Below are 26,241 nucleotides of genomic sequence, written 5' to 3' on the forward strand. Positions count from 1 at the left end.
TCTCACTGCCAACTCCTGTTTACAAAATCACCATACGGTAAAAAGAGAGTGTATTAGTTTTTGGAATACAGGGTATTCCAGTAAAATAAAATTACAAAGGAGAATGTACTAGTAATAAGGGAAGTGAAAATAACAATTGCCCTTGATTAAGGAGTCCGAGCATTGTAACACTCAGATTAATAACATTAATAACATGTTGGTTTGTTAAAAGTTATTTATTTCTTATAAATGTAATTATATTATTCTCTTAATAAGACAAAGTTTTGCCTTCTAATAATTGATGCTATAAATGTTGGCAGTAATTACTGATTTCATTAAAAATCAATTAGAAAAGAATATGGTGATTGGATAATGGGTTTTTCAGGTTATCTTTGGTGAAACTAATCATACTCATGGGTTTATTCCATGGTCTAAGGTTTGCTTATAGGAGTATGGTTGTCATAACGTTTATTGCTATACGGACTCCACACATATCCATCGCATTCCTTTTCTCATGAGTCATGATTATGCGGCTATCACTGACTCCATTAGTGACATGTTACAGCCTAGGCTTGCTCCATATTCGTGGCTCTCCGCCTCTTGGACTAGGGCTTGTTTTGCAAACTGATCCTATTGGCACATGGTTTCCTCGTTTGTAATTTATTGTTCCTTTTTCCCACACGAAAATAATAAAATTTTGATTGAAAAATAATATATAAATTGTTTTGAAAGATAAAAAAAGAATAAGAGAAGAGGGGTCATACGTGCACAATGTAAAATTATTTGAAGTGTAATTTAATAATAACTGGAATTTACATATGTATCACTTGTTTAAAAGGATATGAAATGACAACAACTTGCATCATAAACTTTAATAAAGTAGCACCATAGTCCTCTCTAGAAGAAGAAGCGGGTGTAAAATAAAGTTATGTTTTTTTAGAGGAAGAAAACATAAAGTTGTTAAGAAATACTACTATGAAATTACATAATTACCATTAATCTAGTTAAGACGTGTAATTAGGCATTATTAAATTTTCTTTTAAATGAAAAGATTAAAAATATATAATATTAAAATTAATTGAGATCATCATTAACAAATAATGGCCATAAACACCTAATAATTTCTCATTTAACACACTAATTCTTTGATCTTCCAATCAAAGCATCCAATCTAATCAATTGATCACAATAAACTATGGGAAATACTACTACTTGTTCAAACATAGAAAAGAAAAAAACACAAATTAGGATTATGGGCACTAGTTCAAAGATAAAAAAAGGAAAAACACAAATTAAGACTGTTAAAGAACCAATAATTGTCATTTTCATGACATTCTTGAAGATTTCACTGGTTTTGTTTTGCTTCCTGTAGAGCTTCAAGACGTTCTTGTCCTTGAAGATTCCGCTGTTTTTGTTTTTGGATTGCTTCATCTCGAGATCCAAGTGTTCGTCCAAACATTCCAAAGAAGCTCCATTGAGTCGAAACGCTCGAAGAAGCAGAGGATAATAAATGTCAATGATCTTCACCTTGAACACCTGAGAAACTTGTATCCGACTTAGACGGACGAGGAAAGTCAGAAGAGTAATAGCCAACACTCATGCACCCATTCGCGTACTCGTTGCAGGCCTGAGAGAATCCGAAACGCTCGCTGGGAGGGATCCGAAGCAGAAGATAGGAGGTTTTGCAGGTAATAAGAAACGCGTTCTCATTGTAGACATGTGATGCCGACTCGGAGGACGCAACACCAGGCTCGTTATAATACGGTTTCTCGTTCAGAACCAGTGCTTGAATGGAGACCAACACTTGGAGCATCGTGGACCTAGATGGGTTCCACTTCTCCGTCTTTTTTCCTGTCAACGTGTTTAGAAGGCTCTAGTAAAATACTTTTTTGCTTAAAAAACATACTTCTTCTAATCAACATGAAACTAATTTTACCTAACCTCCTTCTCCTTATGTAAACATATACCCGTATATATTCTCCTTCTTTTACACTCTTGTGTCTCTCATATTTATCATTATTTTGAATTTTTTTTCTATTAAGATATAATGTATTTTATCTAGTGCTATTTTTTCCTAATAGTTATTTTATCATTTTTTTAACCATATTATTGGTATGGAGTATTTATAGGCTTTGACAGTGGTTAATGATCATCGGAAAGTCTAACTGATCACCTTTGGTAAGTTTTTTTCTTCTAATTACTTTTTTTTCATCCATAAAACTTAAATTCAAGATCATTTTTAAGGAAATTAAGTCTAATATCACCCATACTAATGACTTATCGGTTGTAACTCTATTTTTTAAACCGATTTCTCTCTTTCATCAATAATTTCAAATTATTTTTTAAGTTGTTTTTGTTGAAGAATTTAGTTTTTAAAGTTAATACTAAAGATATTTAAACTTCATTTTATTTCTTAGAATAATATACTTAATTATGAGATATTCAAAATTAATTGTTATTGATATTAAAATCTATAGAAAAAAGTTATGATATCAATGACAAATATTTTTATATGTGTTTTATAATTATTCATAATTGTTATATATATATATATATATATATATATATATATATATATATATATGTGTGTGTGTGTGTGTGTGTGTGTGTGTGTATTTATCGAAGCATCTCGATCAGAGAAGAGACGACCAAATTGATGCTTAGTTTCTTCGTGTTTTTTGCACTCAAGATTGTAGGACTGTGTATCCTTCGGAGACCCTCTACGAAAGAAGAGATGACCAGACTAACACTTAGTCCCTTTGTGCTCTCGCACTTGAAGTTGTGGGGCTATGTATTCTTTGGAGACCCTCAATCGAAGAAGAGATGATCAAACTGACACTTAGTCCATTTGTACTCACGCACTCGGGACTGTAGGATTGTATACCCCCCGGATAGAGAAGAGACGACCAGACTGACACTAAGTCCCTTCGTGCTCTTGCATTCAAGATTGTAAGATTATATACCCTTAGGTCAAACCCCTTTTGTTGAACCATCTCGGGAATGGACCAATGCTCTAGGTTTACTAGATACATGACCCATTATGCATCCTAGGCTACTAAGCCACATAAACTGCCTAACATGTCCAGTGATCTCGAAACGTCAAGCAACGATAAGATAAGATAAACCTTCTCTCGGGAATATCAGATTAGTCAGTTATGACATATATCTATATATACCTTGATACTTAACCTAACCTAAGGAGACATATTACACTTCACACTTAAAGGTATTTGAACTAAGTCTCTTTCATCTAAAATACGATCGAGTTACACAATATATATATATATATATATATATATATATATATATATATATATATATATATATATATATATATATATATATATACACATTATTTTTTTACGACTCTTTCCTTATTGTATATTTTTTTACGGCTCTTCCCTTATTTTATTCTTCGTGTTGTAGTCTCTAGTTTCTTAGGAATAAATTATCTTTTTTTTTTTTCAAATTTCTATCAATGTGTTGTTTTTTAGAAATTTACAGTCTCTAATTTATTGTGATATTTTTTAAAAAAATCTATTAACTATATAAACAAGATAGTGAAAAATTAAATAAGCCCAAGCAATACACGGACTAAAACATTAGTTGCTATAATGATTTTATTTTCTAATTACAGCATTGTAATCACATCCTTAAGAATGTATATATGCTTACATATCTTTCTTAGATCGAATTCAAAACCTCTTCAATATTTTTAATATATATTATCAACTCAGCTATACTTATTAGTATGAATAGGCAATTGTTAAATATACCATAACTAAATTAATAATATACTTCTCATTTCTTTTTATTTTTACTCATAAACCCGTCCCGTTTGTAGCTAATTAACTTTAATTTTCTTTCTTTCCTAAACCCGTCCCGTCCCGTCCCCCAACTCACCTTATACTCCCATGTCATTCTACTTTTTTTCCCACGGAAACAACATTCACGAGGTTGAATTCTTGTACCTCCTTGGAGTTCAACCACGCATACCCTCATCCATACCTTAATTCCATACACCTATTTTGTTGGGATTGCAAAATAGGATCCTAATTCAATAGGCATACCAGAATCACATGATATGTGGTCAATCCAGGACACAGAGCAAAATCATCTCGAGCACAAACTCCTTCTAAACTTGTATTCCTAATGACAAAATACACTAAATGAAGAAAAACGCAGTTCTTAACAAGTAATCATAAAAAATATCAATCAGAGTGCGAACAATTAAGGAGAAAATTCATAACCGAAAGAGCAGAAGGACCAAAAAGATATACAAAATATTAGACTTTGTGAAAACCAAGTCCAAATCCAAAACCGCAAATGAAGAAAAAAGAAACCAGCATAAGCCGCCGTAAGGGGTTTTGAGAATTAGTTTGAGAAGAATTGTCAATTTTTTAATTTCTTAAAAATTATTTCCTCATTTGGTCTCTCGGGTGTGTTCATGACTGAGCCCTGTTTGCAGTGAAAGAAAGTTAAAAAAAATAAATGAGATTCATATTTTTCCTTTTATTTATTTAGTTCAAAACTTTCATATCATTTCACTTCTATTTGATTTGATGCTCATTTCATTCCATCAAACATTCTATTAGAGAGGGATGTATTTTCTTTTCTCATGGAAGATTGTATGAGAACAATAAAGATACCAGGGTAGTTTGGGACAAGTGAAAAAAAAATGAAGGGGAAAGGTAGGTGTACATAACTAAAGTTCATCAGTTTTGTTGTTCCTTACATAATGGAAATTAAATAATACCCATATTTTTTAATCGGAAAAATAAGATAATTAAATTAATAATTGGTACAGAGATACCACCAACACATACACAAATACACATTAATTACAAATTTTCTATTGATTTGTGTTTCAAGATAAATATTAATAAGTCAACATTACATCTCCATATTTACTCGCTACAGTTTGCCTATTGGTTAGTTTCTATTTATAAACTTTCACCTGAAAGTGTAAATACAAAATAACCAAGACTTCAACCAAATATCCCTCCCATCCTCTATTGTCAATAATTATCTAAGGAAATCAAAACACAATTAAATCAGGACACCACACATGGATAATGTTTTTGGCTTTCTCCAATAAATAATAATACCCATTAGTTACATAGATAGCAAGGCCCCTATTTTCACGATAGAATCAGATGGAGAATCTCCCCTGATAACTTGAATGATTTTTCTGTTTCTTCCAAACAGTGGTTTTTTTATGTAACCAAAATAATGATTTTATTTTAGTAATATTCAGTTTTGTTGATATCAGGTTTTAGGGTTAGGGGTGATTTCAGAATCTAAAAGTCATAATATTTTATATAAAAAATAATTTGGTTCTTAACAAAATCTTAAAGCTTCTAATAATTAAAAAGACTCGTGTTAACAGAGTCTCACATTAGCCTTCGTCAAACGTCAATCATAGACCGCGGAGTTCCTCTTCTTCCTAATTTCATCACCATATTTTATGCTTTGTTTCTTTTATCTATCTCGTTCTGTTTCTGATTTGTTTGTTTCTCTCTCTCTCGTTTTAATTTATCTCTCTTAAACGAAGCATATGCCCACAATGCAGAAGCAGTATGATTACAAACTTCCGGCAACAACGCAATCTTGATGATATGTTTTTTACATGACAGTCCATTTTTTTTCACCGTCGAGTCACTGATTTTCTTTAAAAATTAAAATCAACAGAGTCAAACCTTAATCTATCGGATAAGTTTCATCTCCTCCAATCTAACAAGTCACTGGGACATATTTTAAAATAACTGATTTATGGGACACATACACGCACCTTTTTTAACTTTCAAACAAAATTATCTAAGGATTTTAAGTATTTTGGAATTACCTTTTGATTTAAGTAGTTTTAGCATTTTAATTTTTAGACAAACTTTTATGCTAAGGATTTAACTATTTTTTGCATTATTCTCTTATTTAAGTACTTTTAGTATTATTCTCTGATATGATTATGATAAGAGTTTTCCTTATAATATTTCTCACACAATTACTTTTCAATTTTCAGACAAACTTTACGCTAAGGATTTCAAGTAATTTTAGTATTATCCTCTGATTTAAGTACTTTCAGTATTTTAATTTTTAGATCAATATGCCAAAGATTTTTAGTACTTTTAGTATTATTCTCTCATTATATTTGATAGAGTTTTGCCATATAATAATTCATGCTATAAGAAAATTACTTAATTAAAAATTAAATTTTGATTCTAAAGAATATATGAAAGAATTAAAAAATTACACTTTAATTTCGTCTTTTCGCATCTTAGACCATCACCACTTAACAATAAAGAGGAGCCACGCACGAGTTATAAATAGAATAAAATAGCATCACCAAAAGAAAAACAATTGTGAAAATGAAAAACTGGGATACACTTTTAAATTATCATTCAATCATAAATTATTATTAATATAACTTTTAAATAATTTATTGTTATTAAATAAAATGGCATAATTAAAAGAATTTCTAAATTGTTAACAATCTAAAATTCTTTAAACTTACTCTAGATAATAATTAAAAACACTATTAATATATTAGATAAATAAAAAATATATTTCAGTAAAAAAAAATACAAAATATATATATACATACACATACACACACACGAGCATGTGAGGGGGTGCGGGAAAGGATGATTCCTTTTATTTTCAAGAAGGATGTGTGTTTGTATTCGTGTCATGGGAGTGTATAGCGCGATGAAAAGGAAATACAAAAATTACATAATACTTAAAAGAGAGACAGATGAAAAATATAATACTGTAATTAATATAATGAAAAGAAGAAAAAAAAATGCAAAAACTAGACAAGAGAGAGATGATTTTAATAATAAGTACATTTGCATATGCATTTTGCAGATTTGCGGCTTGCTTTAAAGGAAAGGAAATAAAAGCCAAGACTATCATTTGTATAGCAGAGTGGTGACCGGCCAAGCAGAAGAAAGGAGGTGTAAATGAAAAAACTAACCTTTTTTTTTTTCTCCTTCCAATCAAGCATCAAATTTTATCAATCCGCCATAATAAACTAAGCGCAGTACACTGTACACTACTTGTTGAATTATTAAAATTAATAATAATAAAGAAGAAGCAGTAAAAGAGGCATAGTTTTATTTTTAAGAACTTTGAAGACTGCGATCTCTCCCTTCAATCTGGCTCTTTTTCTTCCATCCCAAAGTTTGTTTGATCTTTTCCATGACCTTCTTGAAGATTCTTCTGCTTTTGTTCTTCAATTGCTGCCTTTGCCCGCCGCCGCTACTTTTCTTTTCGGATTGCTCAATCTCCAACTCCAAGTGTTCGACCAAACCCCCCACAGAAGCACCTTTCAGTCGAAACGCTTGAAAAAGCTTAGGGTAAAACTGTATCATCTTCTCCTTGAATTCCCTTGAAACTCGTACCGTTGACGAAGACGAACGCAGGTCACTAGAATAGTACCCAACTTCCACGCGCCCGTTCACGTAGTCGCTGCAGGCAGAGAGAATCGGAAACGCCCGCTCGCAAAAATGGGCACTGACGAATGCTTCGAAGTTTCGGAGCGGCCTCTGAAGCAGAAGGAAGGAGGTGTAGCAAGTAATGATGAACGCGTTCTCGTTGTAGACACGTGACTTGCTCTCAGAATCGAAGAGACGCAGAGGCTCGTTAAAGTAAGGGTTCTTGTTGAGAACGAGTCCTTGGATGGAGACCAGCACTTGGAGCATCGTCGACTTGGATGGGTCCCACATCTCCGTTCCTTTCCCGTTCCACGTGTTCAGAAGGCTCAAACACACTTTGCCGTTGATGTAGAGATTTGGGTTGATTCGGTACCCGAAGGAATGGAAATGCAGCATTGGAGGGTGTTTAGGGTAATCAGAGGGGAACATGATGTCGAAGAAGAAGAGACCATCGTGGTAAGGTGTGCCCGCGGTACCTACGATCACGGCCCTCATTAGATCAATGCGTCGCTCGTAGACACGCACGTAGATTGATTCGGGTAAGCTTTGCTCCAGGATTTTCCACTCTTTCATAATGGTTCTGTAGACTTTACTATTTGAATCATAGAAGCATTTTCCATTATTTGAACCCAGAAAGTGGTGATCTGAGTCATCCGAAACGACGTCGAAGTGCCCAAACTCATTCGTCTTTACTTCCATGTTAAATTTTTCTAGATTGCTTCTCCGTCAATTCAAGGAATTGGAACCTGAATCGGAGTGAGAGAAAAACTCTTACAAGGTGTGAGACTTGAGAAGAAAGCCAGATTTAACAAACGAACAGTGACATTTATATTTATTTTAATCTATCATTTTCATCCTTATTTTTAATAAATTTTAATTGTTTTTAAATAAAATTATCAGTAGATAAAATAACTTTGTTTTATAATATAAATTATTTATTAAAAAAATTAAAATTTATTATATATTAAAAGTATTTATTTATTATAATTTTTAATTATACAAAATAAAGATTTATTCAGTGAATTATAAGAGCTAAAATTAATAAAACTGAAAACTATGTCCAATGTTGCAGATAACTAACCAGTAATACTGTAATAGCATATATACTTCCGTTGACAACTGTCAAATAAGACTAAATCCAGCCATATAATGTATCAATCATGTAAACTTTGAATTCATAATAATAAATTAATCCTTTATGTAGCCTTACATTTGTACGCAACTTTTCATGATGATCATACTGTCAAAGTGAAAAATTGACCCATTTCACTCAATAGCATTCTTGCATACCATTGGAAGTCTGTTCAATTCAAACATTTCTGGGTGCATATATGCAAATCTTAAATACATTTGGTTATTGTTTTTTTCTTCAATAGTTGGAGGCATCTTATGTATACCCTATATCATTTTGGCTGTCCCTCGATCAAACTAATTGCAGATGTGAAAAAAGATGAGCCATCTATATTAATGCGGATATGTATGGACTATTACATAGCCATATATGTAAAGTTTCAATTAATTAAGAAAAAACTAGGCAAGTTGAGTTAGTCTAGTCTCTCAAACTTGAAACTTGAAACTTGAAAGTGACTGCCAAGCAGAACTAATATTGTCCAAAATAACCTTATTTGATACTTTACTCCTATTCTGTATTTAGTCCACATCGCAGTGATGATTTAACTCTTTTTTTTAGCTGATAGTATAGTAAAAAGGGATCGGCTGTATATATCAACCTTGCAAAGTTACAATATTGCTAGCTATCAGTTATAACACAATTAGAATAATAGGACAAGTAAATAATCAAATAAACTCTGGCTGAAACAAGTATGTACTGTTATAAGGTAAGCCGTGCTATATATCGTGTCACTGCCATGGGTATAGGGGTAAGTGAAAGTAGTAATATTCTAAAACGTACATACACCATTTTTTTATAGATGTTTAAGAAATTCTTAAATTTAACCAAAAAAATATTATTTTATAAAAAAATGATTCATACTAATTTGACCAAAATAATATTTAAAGAAATAAATTATTTTTATTTTTATTTATTTTTTGTATAAACAGTAGGTATTATTTAATCTCTCGTTCGAACATAGTAGGATTACAATAAACAATAATATTTTTTTTTTCCAAAGAGACAACAAGAACGAATTTTAGTGTGATCATTTGCGTTAAATATCAGAAATAGAGTTAACCGATTCAAGTAAGATTTTCTCAAGTGAATATTATGTAATATATATATAAAAAAAAGTAATGTATTTTTTTTAACAATCAACCAATATCTTAAACGTGGTGAGAAATTCTTAATATGAAGATAATTCTAAAACTTCAAAAAAAAAAACTCAGTATGACTAAAATTTAACAAAACATATACTTATACAATAATAACGGTGAAATAATTTATAAAGATGATATTTGCAATGCAATACATATTTCAGTAAATTAACGTCAGACATTTTTATTAAATTATTTTAAAATTGATGGGTGTGTAAGTGTCTGAACATATTCAGTGAGATGACTAATTTCATGTGAGAGTAAGATAAATAAATTTGAATCATTTATTTTTCTTTATGAAAACATATATTTTAAAGAAAGAAAAATTAATAATTACAAAATATAATTTAAACTTTTCCCATTATTATTTGGCACCCATCAGTTTTACTTTAATTACACACGTATTCTATTTTTTTTTTCAAATATTTCTTTTGGCAACCCCTGTATCTAAATGGGGTTAATTTTTCATTAAATTTTTAAAGTAAATTGCATATATATCCTATCTATTTTTAGCAAAACCCAAAATTACCCCAGATTTTAACAGAACTTATTCTCCCAATTAACCCAAAATTTCGTTCAATATTCTCAAACATTCAATCCCTCTTTGTGGCGGCGACCTCGTCGGACGGCGACAAGGACCAAATAGTCTGGTATGGCGAAAACCCTGTTGGGGATGCGATCTACATTAAACAAGTTAGACCCTCTTTGTGGCGGTGACTTCAACCAACGGCGACGAGGATCTGGCAGATGGTGAACAACGACGATTCAAAACCTTCAGAGCCTTTCGACTGCGAACACCGGCATCGCTTGAGCAGTTCCCTTGTCTTTGCAATCTTTAGAAGCTAATTATCTCCGACAGCAGAATCCTCGGTGGCTTCAAATTTTTCGTCCATGGTGGTGATGCGCCTCTTGCCGGCGTTGTCTTGTGAAGATGAAGCGGAACACAACATTCTCCATAGATGCTGTCGGTAAAAATTAAATATACACTGCCATTATAATTTGCTTAGCCACTAAGAGAATTTTTGCTTCCCTGTTAAGTATTCACCGCCAAGCTAGAAGGGTATAGAAACTTCCAAATCTGAAATATGATGACAACAAATTGCAGCACCTCCTTTACTCCACTATCTTAATTTCTTTTGTTAACCATTAAACGTTTTCTCACTTTATTGTATTTACTTCCCTATACAATTGTAACGCATTTGAAATGAATTCAATAGATGAATTTGTGTGAACGAAAGTAAGAAATTGAAGTATAAATTCTTCCTTCTCTCTCGTTTTATTTTTCGGCTGCGTGAGTGAATGAGTTTTTTTTTTTTTTTTGTAAGGTGAGTGTTTGGGAGTTGAGTTACTTGTAATTGTGGGAATGATGACAGAGGAGGGAGAATTAAGAACTATGTGAGGTTCACAGAGAGAGAAGATTGATTATTAGATTACTGCAAAAAAAAATAAAAAAAAAATTGCGTAGTTGAATTTGGTTTGAATTTGTTTTTGCTGCAATTTATTTTTCTACAAACCCAGCTCCCCCTTTGAATGGGTGTGCACGAAGAAGAGAAGGGTATTCGAGATTAAAAAAATCATTAAATGACATGTGCTAGGCACATGATCTGTTGAAGTTAACAGACGGTATTAAGGGATTAAGGGTACTAGTGTAATGAATATTAAAAAATTAGAAGATTTTCAGTCGACTAAAAAGAAAAGGAGAAGATATATGTATAAATGAAATAAAACAGAGAAAATATTATTGTAATTTATTCTAATCTTTAAATATAATAAGTCATCCATATACAAAAAGGAGTAAATATAAATCATACAAGCATGCATGTGATGAAGATTTAATGTTATGAAAGAAGTAAATATATTAGTTGTGTTGTGACAATAAAATCTTTGAGGCCGGAGTATATACGTACGTGTCTAGGAGCGACGTATTGATCGATCGTAGGTGCCGCGGGCACACCGTACCACGATGGCCTCTTCTTCTTCGACATTGTTTTTCCCTCCGAAGCTGCACTACCACTCGTTCCACGATGCTCCAAGTGTTGCCCTTATTCATGGAGATATTCCTTATTGTTGAACTGGGACAAGAGGTCACGTGTCTACAACGAGAACGCGTTTAGCACTACTTGCAATGGAGGAAGTTTTGTTATTAACAGAAGATATTCCTTACTATATATGATCAGATTTTCATGTTTTAAACCTGAGAAGTGTGAAGTAAACCAATGAGATGAGAAACAAACAGTGCAGGCCATCTTCCCCTTGCAAGCATTAATTAGATGAACAAAATTAAGTAATCTTTATATATATATATATAGTTTTTTAAAAATGTTATTTGGTAATACTTGTAATTATTTGTTGAAAGTTAGTTATCAAAATTAAAACTACTCAAAGTTTCTTTGATATTTACTATGTTAAAAGATAAATTAAATTTTTTTTATGGTTTTATACCGAAAATATTTTACTAATGTTTTTTTTTTGTTTCTTTATTTTATTGCACCTAAATCCTATAATTGAAAATTAACCAAAAAAGAACCAATTGAAAAATAAAAAGTAAACATATTAATTTCATTTGCCATACAAAAATATCCTAATACAAAAATAACAAACTAATTACCATATATGGCAAATTAGAATTAGGTAGCAATGTAAATAATCTTTAGAGTATCCACAGTTTGAATAAGCTTTGGTTTATTGAAAAGGAACTGGAACACCATGCTTCTTGCTAACAATACTCATTCTCTTGTAGTGAGTACCCATACCAATGGGAACACCTTGATCAGGTCCTTCCCAAAAGGGAGCTTCACCATCACCTAGAAGACTTTAGTATCCTATCCTGAAAGATTCAGCCAGTTCCTCCGTACAATTTTGAAGGAGTGGCTCAACACGAAAATTTATTCCCAGCAAACCAAGAAATTTAGATTGAGTAATTGGTCCATGAACAGACACTTCTCCTGCATATATATAATCATTAAATTAGTCGAAAACTAATCTTTGTGTTCTGAGCTAATATGTTTACTTCTGACGTCTTTGATATGATAACACTATATGTCTTGTCTCATTATTACATGTCCAAGTTAAACCCAAATTCCAAACTTGGCCAAAACTGAATTCAAAGCAAACCTCATGAAATTCTAGATAACTGCAAATTAAACACCATCTAAACTGTGTACATCTTCCAACAAAAATATGTGAAAAAACAGATATGTTATTTCAAAGTCATTACTACTTTTGAAAACAGTGAAGACTCATTCATAGTCCAATACCATATATTTTAAAAGTTTTGATTCAGTGACACAGACACATTATTCTCATAGAGTACACATTGACTTAGGATTTAAGAGTATATTTTAATAATAAAATTAAAAAAAAAACACTAGCCACATTTTTTTTAATACTCTCTAATTAAAATTGACGAATTTGCACATTGATAAAAACTGTTATCACACCACACCCACACCTTTGATTTCCATAGAAGATTTTATTTAATTTCTATTTTTAATTAATTTAAAATTCAGCCAATAACATTTAACTACATTTATTTGTACCATGTTGGTGCAAATAGTGTTCGCACTATATAGCACTGGTGTAAATAATTTATATGATCTTAGAAAAGCACTAAGAAATATCATATACCTTTTTTCATATTCAGATCAATGGCGGAATCAAGACCCTAAGAATGAGTGGGTTCAATTATATAAATATAAATAAAATAAAATATAAGAATATAAAATTTTATTTACAAATTTAATAAATTTTAAAAAATAAGAAGCTGGAAATACACACCCTCACCGCTACGTAGGTCCGCCCCTGTCCAGGATTGTTGAAAATTTTTGACCCACTTTGATTTGTTTGAGACGAAGAAAATAAGATTTTACTTCTTTCATTTTTCCTTTTATTCTCTTTTTCTTAATGACGAGAGTTAAAAAAATACGTTAACTTTAGGAATGAAACCATATTTTATGTTGTTATGAATTAATCTTTTAAAATCTCACGTTCATCAAATAATAATTATCTTAAAAGACTATTCCACTCTTGCTCATTTACTTATTTATTTATCCTTAGTAAACCACTTACAGTTCACACAAACATTTAAATATTACAATATCATTTACTAAAGAAAGGTTAGTAATCCCTGTCATTATTTTTTTCCCATACTAAAATTCTAATTAGTGGTTTGGTGAAAGGTTGGCAGGATCCTCTATTTTAAAAGCCCAGAAACTCGTCTAATTACTCTGGGTTTTGAAATTATTTACTGGTGCAAGACATGCATCACTATCTTTACAAATTTTCACACAACACACATAACACGTATTTAAATAAAGCTATTTTTTTATAAATAAAAAATCTTAAACACGTTGAGATTGATCAGATAATAAACACGTGAGGTGATAATTTTGTATTGATAATTCTGGATTGGCTCACAATTTTCTGAACACGTTGCATAATTGTGTCTTCATTGCTCTTTCAACTGAATCCATGTCTGATGCATCTAGTGCCACGTGCCCCTTCCTCCCACTCTCACTTTCATTTCCATGCACTAACCGCTTTACTAGCTCACAAACAGACATATATAATAAGAATTAACAAACCAGTTCGCTCAACATGGCAAACACCAAAGACATTGAACGGTTCGACGTCGTTTCGGACGATTCCGACCACTACTTTCTATCAGCAGTTGGTCCGAATCCATATTCCTTCACCAACGCAAGAAGCGACGTGCACAAAAGGATCATGATGGAGTGGAAAATTCTTGCCAACAACAACCTTCCTGAATCCATCTACGTTCGCGTTTACGCCAACCGCATCGATTTGCTCAGGGCAGTGATCGTAGGCGCCGCAGGCACACCCTACCACGATGGACTCTTCTTTTTCGACATCGCGTTCCCACACGATTACCCGTTTCACCCTCCAGAGGTCCATTATCGCTCCTACGGCTTCTCCCTCAACCCCAACCTATACAACAACGGACACGTGTGCCTGAGCCTCATCAATACGTGGGTAGGGAAAAGTACCGAGAAGTGGGACCCATGTGGCTCCACCGTTCTTCAGCTGCTGTTGTCGCTCCAAGCCCTCGTCCTAAACGACAAGCCGTTTTTCAACGACTTTTGGTGCGAGATGATTGGGCGTGGCCGCGGGCTCTTCGAGAAGAAGTCACTGGCTTACAACGACACCGTCTTCGCTCTTAACTGCAAAACCATCTTGGGCTTGCTTCGACACCCGCCGCGAAACTTTCAAACATTCGTCGTCGGGCATTTCCGTAATCGAGCACGTGCGATTCTGGGCGCGTGCGACGACTACGCGAATGGGCGCGTGAGAGTTGGGCGATACAGTGAAGACGGTGACGGTGAGGCTTCTGATAGGAGAGTCAGGGTTTCGGAGAAATTCAGGGAGTCAATGCGAGTGTTGTATCCTCAGCTCTTGGAGATATTTCTACGGTGCGGTGCTTTTTCGCAGAGTGATGCGGAACGCTACTTGAAGATGGAAAGAACTAATGTGTTGTCCAAAAATATGGGGAATGTTACTAACAGAACGTACAGGGTTCTTGTGAGGAAGGTGATTGGGAAGATAAGGAAGCTTTATGCTTCAAAGTTGATATCATGTTAGCCCCGAGTCAAGTTTGCTACTCACCACAGTCTAGTATTTTCATGCTGATCAAACTAATAAGAACCCAATCAGAGGGTAATAAATTGATATCATGTCAAGCGCATAAAGCTTCGATTAACTTGATCCATTTAAATAATAGATTTCAATCTCAACATTTAGCTTGTTTATTTAATTAATTAAATACATAAATTTAATGAGTTATAGTTCATAAATAATTTAGTCCATTTAAATGAAATTAAATTAATGACGAGTAGTTTCTAAAGTATCACATATTCACATAACATGAATGTGTGCATGCGAAATGTCCAATTAAATCTCCATTTTTATATGAAATTGAATTGATGATGAGTAATCCAATTAGTTGTGATTAAAAAATTAATAATTAAAATTGAATTAATGATAAAAAAAAAATTTTCTTACTAATAGCAATTGAATTAATTATGATAAAAAAATTATATTAAAAAAGGGAATTTTCATAATAATGACCATTTGATTACTATTACAAATAGTAACTTTTAATTTGTTGTTTTCAATTTAACAAAAAGTAATATATATCATACTTAAATTGACTTCTATTGAAAAATGTAAATTATATCCTTATAAATTATTTGATTTCAATTAAAAAATTTAACTTATATAAACATAAAATTGATTAGTTTATAAAAATTAACTTATACAAAACGAAATACATCTCTATTTTGTTTTATGAAAATACAAAACAACAATGGGTTCCCATTTTTGTATTAAAAAATTATACAAAATGAAAATGTGTTTCTCTTTTGTATTTGAAAATTATATAAAACTGAAACGAGATTTTGTCGTGCTTCATGATCAACGAAAACACATTTCTGCCAAAAGTATTTTCATCAAAGAAATAAAGCAAACAAAGTAAAGCAAGGGTGTGTCAATAGCAAAAATGCATGAGTGTGCCAATAACAATGCCCTGAGCCCCTTGCCATGATTTGACAAGCCCAATGGAATTCAAGTACCGTCCTCAATAAATTGGGATCTCCATCCGCAGAAAATAAAACAGAAACCAGGAATAAGAAGAAAAATGTTGTTGATTTTTATTATAACTACTTTAAATTTATACTTAAACTGATTTTATAATGGGTTAAACCTCTAAAAAAATTACATTAACTGACCGTGAAAATTTAGCATCGTAATTACGCGGTTAAGTTTTTTTTTCGCCCTTATAAATCCCCGTAGATTATCCTATATAAAAGTACAAACCCTTTTCATGGGAGAAGGTATAATCCTTTTCCAAAATCAAAATGCATTTAGATGAATTTTCCCTTTTGATTTTCACCCTTGTTGGCTTTTAAAAATATCGAGCAAATTGGTTAAAAGGGAAGAAGAGCAACGATATTCTAAGCATATTATTGTGTTTGGTAGGAAAAAAAAAAGAAATATGTAAAAAATACAAGGAATGAAAATAGGAAAGAGAAAATTAGAGTGAATAAAAATAGATGAGAAATTTTCATGCCTTCTTTTTATTTTTAATTTCTTTTATATTTTTCACGTGCAATATTATTATTATATAGCCACTGAATATGATCAGACAAGTGGTGCATGCGTAACCAGTGGGGACTTGGCTTCCAATGTCTTCCATTTCTTCGTGCATCTCTCCACGACATCAACATTGATGATGGCATCATGTCTGAAATTTCTGTTAGCTAGAATCAATCTTGCCATTGATGTAAACTGAACTACCCTACAAACCCAGCTCCCGTGAAGAAACCTTTTCAATCTAAGCATATTACTACGTTTTGCAGGCATTTGCCTTCTGTTAATTGGTAACATTTATAACATATATATATATATAGTGATCATATATAATATTCCTAGCTTGTACTGGAGTTCCAATTCTAATGGAGGCTAATTAATTATTAAGGTTTAGACTGGTTTTATTCTTAATTTAGACTTGCTAGTGCTTGTGGATGGACAATATATATATTGATCAAAGCAAACTTGGTTTTAAAATGCGTAAGTACTAACTGTGCATTTAATTTTTAAATTTTGCTTAATTATCATTATAATCTATTTTAATTAAATTTGAAATATTAAGTACATTTTTCTAACCATTTATTTTGTGTACTAAGTTGTTAATTGACATATGGTGTGTTTGGTTGGCAGTGGAAATATGAAAAAGCTGTCACGATCATGCATGCACTTTCTAATGCACCGCTTAAACAAATATACACATAGTTGTTAGTTTCTATAGGGGCTTCTAGTTGGGTCTTTTGCCCTTCATATGCACACATGCACTAAAAAAAAGATTTTCAATGTAACAAATAGTTTTTCTATTACCAATTTAACGAATTCTTTTTTCTAACAGAAAGTTATTTTTTAATATTTATTGTTGACTGATTATATTCAATAAGATATAATTAACAAGATGTAATGAGATTCACATAAAAATCATTTAATAATAAAAAATATGTGTTAATGTGTAAAATGAAAAGGTGTCAGATAACAACATCTTGCTATAACATATTTTAAAAATAAACTTACTATAAACGGATCTCATCTATGCCAATTGACGTTATATATATATATTTTTTTTACAAAACTTCTTAACTCTTAATACTTTATAAAAAAATAAAATGTATTAAATATCTTAAAAACATAAAAAATCTAATACTTACCATACAAAATAAGTGAAGAAATTAATATAAAAAATTTGTTAGAAGATTTAAAATGGTTTTTTTTTTTTTATATGCGGAGAGAAGATGATTCTATTTTTATGTATTGCCCTGCGTAGTCTGACACCGTAACAAGCCAAGGAAAGCGAAATGCCGAAATCCCATGTAGAATCCGTAGTGCTAAATGTTCAAATGAATGAAGACAAAAGTTTGATGTAGAATTTAATTTCATTTAACACATAACTACATTAAACAGAATGATAACCCCTAGTCAATTTACGTCTAATCCTTGTTTAGCTGTTGGCATAAAAACTTATGTTCTTGATAGAGGGACAAAGGCAAGTGCGTGTTTGTCCTTTTCTTTGTTTGGATGATTAATAACTGGTCATTATCTCATGATATGTCGATTACCTTATACTATGAGTCGGATTACAAAATAAATCATAACTTTTATCCCAATTAAATTTAAAGGAAACCTAATAATTAAAGCAAGGAAGAAAAAAATGGCTTAGGATATGTGTGACCCAAGCTTAAATTAACGAGGTCGGTGATGCTAATTAGACATCCCTTACTCCAATAATGTTACTGTTATAAATCCCGCCATTAGTTAGTTATCTATGTTGATATTTTTTTATCTGTACAATCCAATTTTAATTATTAAAGAATTTATAACAATAAATATATATTATTCAATCAATGAAGTTAAACTTTTTTTATATACTATTATTTAATTGTTTGATAGTTAGTTGAAAAGTTATATTTAATTATGCCTACCCGCTATTAGCTACTGATATAAATTCAATCAATTTGTGTATTCAATTTCATCAAATTCTCTCTCTCTCTCTCTCTTTTATATATAAAAGTTCTTTTGCTTGTGAGTTTCTTGGGCTTGCCTACTTAATTTTCTCTCGCTCTGTATATCTCTCATGCATTTTATCCACAAACAAAAATAAAAAGACCATGAATCAACTCTCTCTCCTTTTTTTTTCTCAGGCATGAAAAATTGCTTGTATATTTTGGGACCGAGGGAATATAATATTAATTCAATGCTTATGTTTTTCTCAATTAAATAAATGAATGAAGATATTCATCTTCTATTCTCTATTCAACAATACTCATTATTAGCTTTAAAAAAAAGTCAGAATGTGTCTCATTTTAAAGACAAAATAAACCTTAAAAAATAGTAATGGAAAATAAAAATTTTAAGTACAGAGAGAAAAAAACAATTTGAATGTTTGTATAGTGTAAAAAGCAATGTATATTTTTAAATTGATTTTATTATTACTATCTTCGTAATACTGTGAAATTATTACGAAATGATGTGAATTATATAAATAACATTATACCAAAAACAAAATAAAGATCACTTAATTGTAAAAAACTCACACTCAAAGTGTATTAATTTTGTTTACACATATAATAACTTATTTCAAAATACTCATACTAAATTAAAAAAGTACTCGGATAAATATTATATATATATATCAAATGAAGACTAAACAAATATAAAGAAAAATACATATTTAAATCAGAAAATGAAATAAAATTAAAAAAAAAGCTAAAAACATGCTGAGGGAATATTCTCCCAAAGACACGAAACTGAAGAAGGTGTTTGTCCCAACCCAGGTATCAATTTTAATGTTTTTAAAAAGGAAAAAAGGTCTGGCATTGAAAATAACATCAGCAAACAGAGTCTTCCCCACACCATCCTTTCCCCCAAGAGAATGAGCCCGTTCATGCTCCTCTACCACCGAACACACCCCGCCACCACCGAACGCTAACGTGCGCCCCTTCCTTACCCTGCGCCTCGGCACTCTCCCTTATTCCCCCTCCTTCATAAGCTCCGCGTTAACCGTCCTCTCTCTCTCTCTCTCTCGGATCGGAGCGAGACTGGCGGCTCCGGCGTTGGGGGCGTTAGGGTTAGGGTTAGGGTTTCCAAGAGATGTGGTATGCTCCAGGCATTGATGAATCTGTTCTCGCTGTGTTGGAAGCCATTTGGCCGCGATGCTGCTGATCGAATCGATTCCATCGGAGTTACCGGAAGAGAAGGCAAAGACGGCTTGCTTTGGTTCCGCGACGGCGGAAAATATGGCTCTGGCGATTTCTCCATGGCCGTCGTTCAGGCCAACCAGGTTCTCGAAGACCAGAGCCAGATCGAGTCTGGTCCTCTCGGCACCTTCGTCGGCATCTACGACGGTCACGGAGGACCCGACGCCTCAAGATACGTTTGCGATCACTTGTTTCGCCATTTTCAAGGTTCTTCATTCGGAAGCTCCACTTTATACCCACAGTTTCGTTTCTCTGTTTTTTTATTTATTTATATGTTTACTTTCACGGTTGTTGTAGTGTGGATTTAATGTTGCCACGTTTTCAGCTTGATCGTTTCCTCATGAATTACGAGTAGCAGTAGTAGTAGTAACTGTTACCAGTTGTTTTCATGAATTCGCTTTTCTCGTGAACTTTTTTTAAAAGTACTTTTTATACTTTTATTTTTCTCATCGGTCTTTTGATGGAGTCTGAGATTTCACCGGGAAGTACACAGTTCAACATGCAGTATGATACTGTTTAGAAGCTTTTTTTTCTTTTAATGGTTTGTGTTCGTTTTTAATTATGAATCGATTTTAATTGGTGAATTGTGTGTAACTTTTTATTGACTTTCCTCTAATGAAACGAATTCGGGATTCCTTGGCACATAATGTTGTAATTAGTAAAGTGTTTTGGTCTCTTGACTTTTTTTGTGTTGAAGACCCGTGATTTTGATGTGGAGCATTCTAACTTCAATCTTGGTTCCTTCATGGGGTATGAGCGTTAGGTGTTGGTTGGTTCCACGTTGTCTTTTTCTGTTGGTAAAGGAATGCTTCTGATGCTAGCTCTCTTAGATTTCTTGTCTGTGCAGCAATATCGGCTGAGTCACGCGGGGTTGTGACACCTGAGACAATCGAAAGAGCGTTTCGCCAAACAGAAGAGGGGTACACAGCCCTCGTGTCAGGCTCATGGAATGCTCGACCTCAAATTGTAAGTGCTGGGACCTGTTGTCTAGTTGGAGTGATATTTCAGCAGACACTCTTTGTGGCAAACGCTGGAGATTCCCGTGTTGTATTGGGCAAGAAAGTTGGTAACACTGGAGGTATGGCTGCAATTCAGCTGTCTGCAGAACACAATGCAAATCTTGAGGCTGTTAGACAGGAACTTAAAGAATTACACCCACATGATCCCCAAATTGTTGTCCTCAAACACGGAGTGTGGAGAGTAAAAGGCATTATTCAGGTAATTTATATACTGTGTCCTCTCAGAAGTCAGAATCTCTCATCTTCCACATATGAAAAGCAGTTATTGCGTGAACATGGCTAAACATTTATTAATTCATTATATTCTCTATTGTTTTCCATTCTTGAAAGTGCTATGTGGAAGAGACGTAGATATTGATGCTGAAAGGTGTTGGAAGCTACTTAAACTGTGCCCTGAAAGGCCATTTTTCTGTTAGTTAAAATTGAATGCTACATATGGTCTATGATTTCTGAATCCGTATTTGTCGACAGGCCCAAGGCATGTAAAGCAAAAATCATATATTATAATTGTTATTTTACGCTGATAAAAAAATAATAATAATAGTAATAATTGTTATTTTACTTTTTGTTGTACATTTTCTACTGTCATATGTATTATTCATGATGAATCATCAACCCAATTATATTTTTTCAGAAGCTTCTTGTTCCTCAATCTTGTACTATCTTCATCTTCTGCAAGATTTTTTGCCAGAGTTCCTTTAAAAACATATTATCAGGCTAACTTTCAATAAGAAGATTGTAATTGTCCCCTATTCCCTTGTGAAGTTATCGGTGCTTAAAATTAGACCCTGCTACTGTTTGTATGTACCAAATCCCATACTTACACAAGTTTTAATCATTTTAATTTGCTATTTTACTTAGGCATTGTGGCATACAGCCTCTTTGGGTGTGTTGTGTGTGTTCAGTCGGTCCCTGATTTGTGTGGTTAAAACCAAACCATATAAATGGAAGCAAACTATTTATATTTGGTATAGAATATTCTATTTTTTTTACATTTGATTTGTATTGCATTAGTGTGTTAAAAATAAAAGCAATGGTCATATGAAAGACAGTCACTATACACTTTCCAGTTTAATTCTCCACACTATTTTATTGTTGAAGTCATACATATATTTTGTTAGTTAATGGTTCACAAGTTCTCCCACGGTTCTGCCATAATTATTTTGTTTATCTGTTTTACTTCCACACTCCAATTTTTTTACAAACATTTCATTGATTGTATTTGGTGCAGGTTTCTAGATCTATAGGTGACGTATATTTGAAACATGCACAGTTTAACCGGGAACCACTTAATGCAAAATTCAGACTTCCTGAACCAATGAACATGCCCATCTTGAGTGCTAATCCCACTATTCTTTCTCATCCTCTCCAACCAAATGATTCCTTCCTTATATTCGCATCTGATGGTTTATGGGAGCACTTGAGTAATGAGAAAGCCGTGGATATTGTAAACAGCAATCCACATGCGGTAAGATTCTTTTTTCCATGTTTGGATTTTCTTGTTGTACTTATTTATGTAATCGACGTTACCTGTTTTATATTTTCCTCATATAGCCATAAAATACATGGCTCTGTGTGTGTGGGTTTTGTGCGTGTGGGGGGGGAGGGGGGGGGGGTTTGTAATTCCGTGGTTGCATCTGGTGGAGGGCTAGTCCTGTTTTCATGCATTAGTAACCTGCAGGACCTATAATATTGATTTCGTGGTTTACATGTTGGTTGGGACAAGATTGGAAAATTCCCCCTGGCAAGTGGCAACTTTGATCCATAATTTCATTCTTCGTTCCCACCATGCCTCTATCTGATTCTGACATGAGAGGTTTTAGATTACCACTTTTGGTTTGATTTGATAGTGTGCAGAACAGTAGAAATGCATGACTGATTAATGGAGTAAGTAGTGTCTGTACATTTGCTGAAGTCTTAAGCTTTACAAGTCATGTATGTTCCTTTATCAAGAAGTTGCCAGATTCCAATTTGTTCTTATTCCTTTTGATGATGTTCAGATTTTTATTTGATCATCACTGTAGCCTTTAATATGATAGTTTATTCATTAATACATTGAGTTTTTTTCCTACATGCTTACCTTTCAGTAAGTTATTCTTTTTTAACTTATTATCATTGAATATTTCTGCTATTTTTTGCCTCATAAAGGCAGGTCCTGTTTAAATACATTTCTTCATAAGCATTTATATGAGAAGAAAATAAGAAAGGTAAATTGAATCGAGATTCTGCCACAAAATAAAATGAACTTTTGCAGTTAACTGTTATAGAAGCTTTCATCTAACTTCTCTAAAAGCTGAGATGCATAAGTTGGTTTTTAACTTATGGGAAAAACTTAATTTATTTTACTTTTTTATTCTTTTTTTTGCTAGTGTTTATGGGGAAGTTTATTCAAATGAGGCCTAACTTGTCTTCCAGCATTTGACTTGTATGAAAATTCAAATCACTCCCCTCACACACCCACCTCTCTCTCTGGTCCTTCTCATACTTTGTGCTTATTAAAAAGGGAATCATGATGACATTGTGTTATTTGGTTGTTATTCAAGAAGAAGCCTGTTTTATTGAATTCATTGCTGTCTTCCTCGTGTTGACATTGTACTAAAATTGTGTTACTGCAGGGTAGTGCCAAGAGACTTATCAAGGCTGCTCTACACGAAGCAGCAAGAAAACGAGAAATGCGATATTCAGACCTCCGTAAGATTGACAAGAAGGTTCGACGCCATTTTCATGATGATATATCCGTTATTGTTTTATTCTTAAATCACGACCTTATTTCCAGAGGCACAGTGCTAGACCCGGCACTTTCAATTCGAAGTGCTCTCGATCACTGACTTGTATCATTGTAAGCAGTCTTGTACCGATACCTGAAGCATACGCCATTGGTTTGCTAGGTACCTGGCTACAATATGCCATTCTTGAGGCACGATAATTTATTAAGTTATAACATATTATTTGAATTTTATTCGTGAAGAGGTAAAAAATAAATACAAAAACATCTTTTATTCCCTTTTCTAACCTCTTATAGTTTTACCCAAAATACTGGATTTTTTTTTTTTTGGCTGAACATAGCTAATCAAGCAGCATGTTGATTAAATTCACAAAATTATTAACAAATTATATGGAAAATTCAAAATTAGAACCATAATTTAGAAGCACCTTGAAGTTGAAATCTAATTGCTATTTGGGTCAACGAAAATAGGTAAATAAATAAAATTTCAATTTTATACCGCGGGATTAAAACTTGAAAGTGTTATCTAATCTGTTTATTATAAGATAAGATGTAAAATAAAGCTGGCACAATGACCAGCGAGCAAGTTAGCACTTAAAAGTCTATTTTTATTTATTTATTTTGCTTATAAATTGTCATTTGTTCTCTTTCTATTCTTGCATATAGAAGATTGAGAATTGAGAAATACGAATGTTTTCTTCCGAAAATTCAGTTGATCCATTAAAAACATGACAGCTGTCACCCAATTTATATAAAAAATATTGATTAATTTTAACCATTAGAATTTCTTTCTTATTCCAAATTTACCCTCTTTCTTCAGACAATCATATTTTGCAAAAGAAGCCACAGAATGGAAAATATACTTGAGTCATAGACGCCTTCTAACGTGCGTGAGTCATACAAGTCCTGTACGATGCAAAAGTTATCTTGACCGCCGGATACAAATGTTCCATAACACATGGGCGAGATTGTCGGATATATACTGTATCGGACGATCCCACGCGCATAGAGTATCCAATAGACAAAATAGTCTTTATGATAAGTCCATCCCCTTCTACCTAACCTTTAAGGTTTTAACAGCAACAAGAGAGATTGTACTAGAGTCGCACAGAAACCACCATATGTATTTTTATTTTTTATTAATAAAAATAGAACAGATGTGCTGCTAATCATTTCAATAAATGTTAAGAAAATTCCTACAAAATAAAGTAAATATTTATTTGAGACATTCATGCAAATTTTAATCTATTAACAATTAATTAGATTCTTTAGCACTAGAAAATATGAATCAATCAATAACTTAATTAACTCAAATCATAATTCTTATGTTAAAATGAAGTGGTCACTTAATAAGTAAAAAAAAATGAAAATATTATATTTATAAACAATTAAGTAGAATTTTTATAATCTTCTAATATATGTTCTTATTTATCCTAAAAAAAATGTAAAAACATATAAATAAATTTGTTAACAAATTTCATAAATATTACAAAATTTTAAAACAATAAATTAAATATTTTCTTGAGTCAATCGTCTAAATATTAATTTAATCACAACAAATGAATCAACCCGTTCGACCGTCTCACCCATCCATCGTCAAGTCTTCGCGCTCAAAATTCAACCCAGTCATACAATTATAATCCAAAACAACATCTTTCAATACATTTCGCAAACCAAAAATTCACCTAAATATAAAATTTACAACCAAAACTAACACTAAAGAAATGCAAAATCACATAGAAATCTTCAAAAATAACATTAGAACCACGTTCGACTATAACACGCCTGGTAACGATGGCCACCGCCAAACTCGACACCCACTACAAGGGAAGTCAAAATCAAAGTTGATGGCTTCAGGGAATCGACATCCACGACAACGATAATTCAATTTCTATTAAAATGTTTTTTATTTTATTTAATCTTTTCATATAAAAATTAAATGTTTTGATTTAAAAATAAACACATCAAAATTAAAATTTATCTTTTATATTATGGGGTTTGGTCATTGGTGAGGAAATGGCTAGGCAGCGAGGCGATTACGCGAGAGGAAGATCATTTGGTGATGGTGGAACTTTGGTGTTACCGTCGATGGAGGCTTATGTGTCGTCGGTGTACTGTATGTGCTGTATGTGTATCGTGGGGTGTGGAGTATGGGTACAAGGAAGGGGTTTTGTTCACTGGTCAGTAGGAGGGATAAATTTGGAAAGAAGTTTAATATTAAAATGCTAAATTAAATAATTATTTTATTATAAATCATTGACAAATGTCAAATTCCTAAGTTTAAATTTTTAAGATAATAACACAATTATAACAATAATAATATTTTAAAAATACAAAACCTTAAAAAATAAACGAGACTCTAGTTAATTGTGTAAGTGACCATTATGCAACGAGAGATAATATTACTCCAATGAGTGAGAGTATTGATTTTCATTTCAAATTTTCCTTTTTTAGACATTGCAAAATAAGTTGACAATCAACATAAATTTAAGAGATGAAAAATATATAAAATCATTAAGGGC

At 32.5% G+C, this 26,241-nt stretch overlaps 4 protein-coding genes across 5 annotated transcripts; 2 read left to right on the plus strand and 2 right to left on the minus strand.

Annotated features, from left to right (window-relative positions):
- Positions 1 to 1,492: 1,492 nt before the first annotated feature.
- On the minus strand, positions 1,493 to 1,792 carry LOC114393480 (putative ubiquitin-conjugating enzyme E2 38). The gene has a single exon (XM_028354832.1). It carries the CDS (start codon positions 1,790 to 1,792, stop codon positions 1,493 to 1,495), a length of 300 nt encoding a protein of 99 aa, XP_028210633.1.
- Positions 1,793 to 6,935: 5,143 nt separating this feature from the next.
- Positions 6,936 to 8,196, minus strand: LOC114392938 (probable ubiquitin-conjugating enzyme E2 24). Its single transcript, XM_028354202.1, has one exon. The coding sequence runs from the start codon at positions 8,109 to 8,111 to the stop codon at positions 7,098 to 7,100; it is 1,014 nt and encodes a 337-aa protein (XP_028210003.1). The 5' UTR covers positions 8,112 to 8,196; the 3' UTR covers positions 6,936 to 7,097.
- A 6,083-nt stretch (positions 8,197 to 14,279) lies between these two features.
- LOC114393481 (putative ubiquitin-conjugating enzyme E2 38) lies at positions 14,280 to 15,347 on the plus strand. The gene has a single exon (XM_028354833.1). The coding sequence runs from the start codon at positions 14,280 to 14,282 to the stop codon at positions 15,279 to 15,281; it is 1,002 nt and encodes a 333-aa protein (XP_028210634.1). The 3' UTR covers positions 15,282 to 15,347.
- Positions 15,348 to 19,581: 4,234 nt separating this feature from the next.
- LOC114393927 (probable protein phosphatase 2C 42) lies at positions 19,582 to 23,997 on the plus strand. 2 transcript variants are annotated; one of them, XM_028355432.1, is made up of 4 exons: positions 19,582 to 20,182; positions 20,823 to 21,193; positions 22,226 to 22,462; positions 23,610 to 23,997. In XM_028355432.1, the coding sequence occupies exons 1-4, from the start codon at positions 19,876 to 19,878 to the stop codon at positions 23,820 to 23,822; spliced, it is 1,128 nt and encodes a 375-aa protein (XP_028211233.1). In that variant the 5' UTR covers positions 19,582 to 19,875; the 3' UTR covers positions 23,823 to 23,997. The 2 variants fall into 2 exon arrangements, with proteins under 2 accessions (XP_028211233.1, XP_028211234.1); XM_028355433.1 differs by having other exon boundaries at positions 20,049 to 20,725; positions 20,806 to 21,193.
- Positions 23,998 to 26,241: the final 2,244 nt, after the last annotated feature.

This window comes from Glycine soja, chromosome 17, assembly GCF_004193775.1.
Source record: "Glycine soja cultivar W05 chromosome 17, ASM419377v2, whole genome shotgun sequence".
Taxonomy (NCBI): Eukaryota; Viridiplantae; Streptophyta; class Magnoliopsida; order Fabales; family Fabaceae; genus Glycine; species Glycine soja.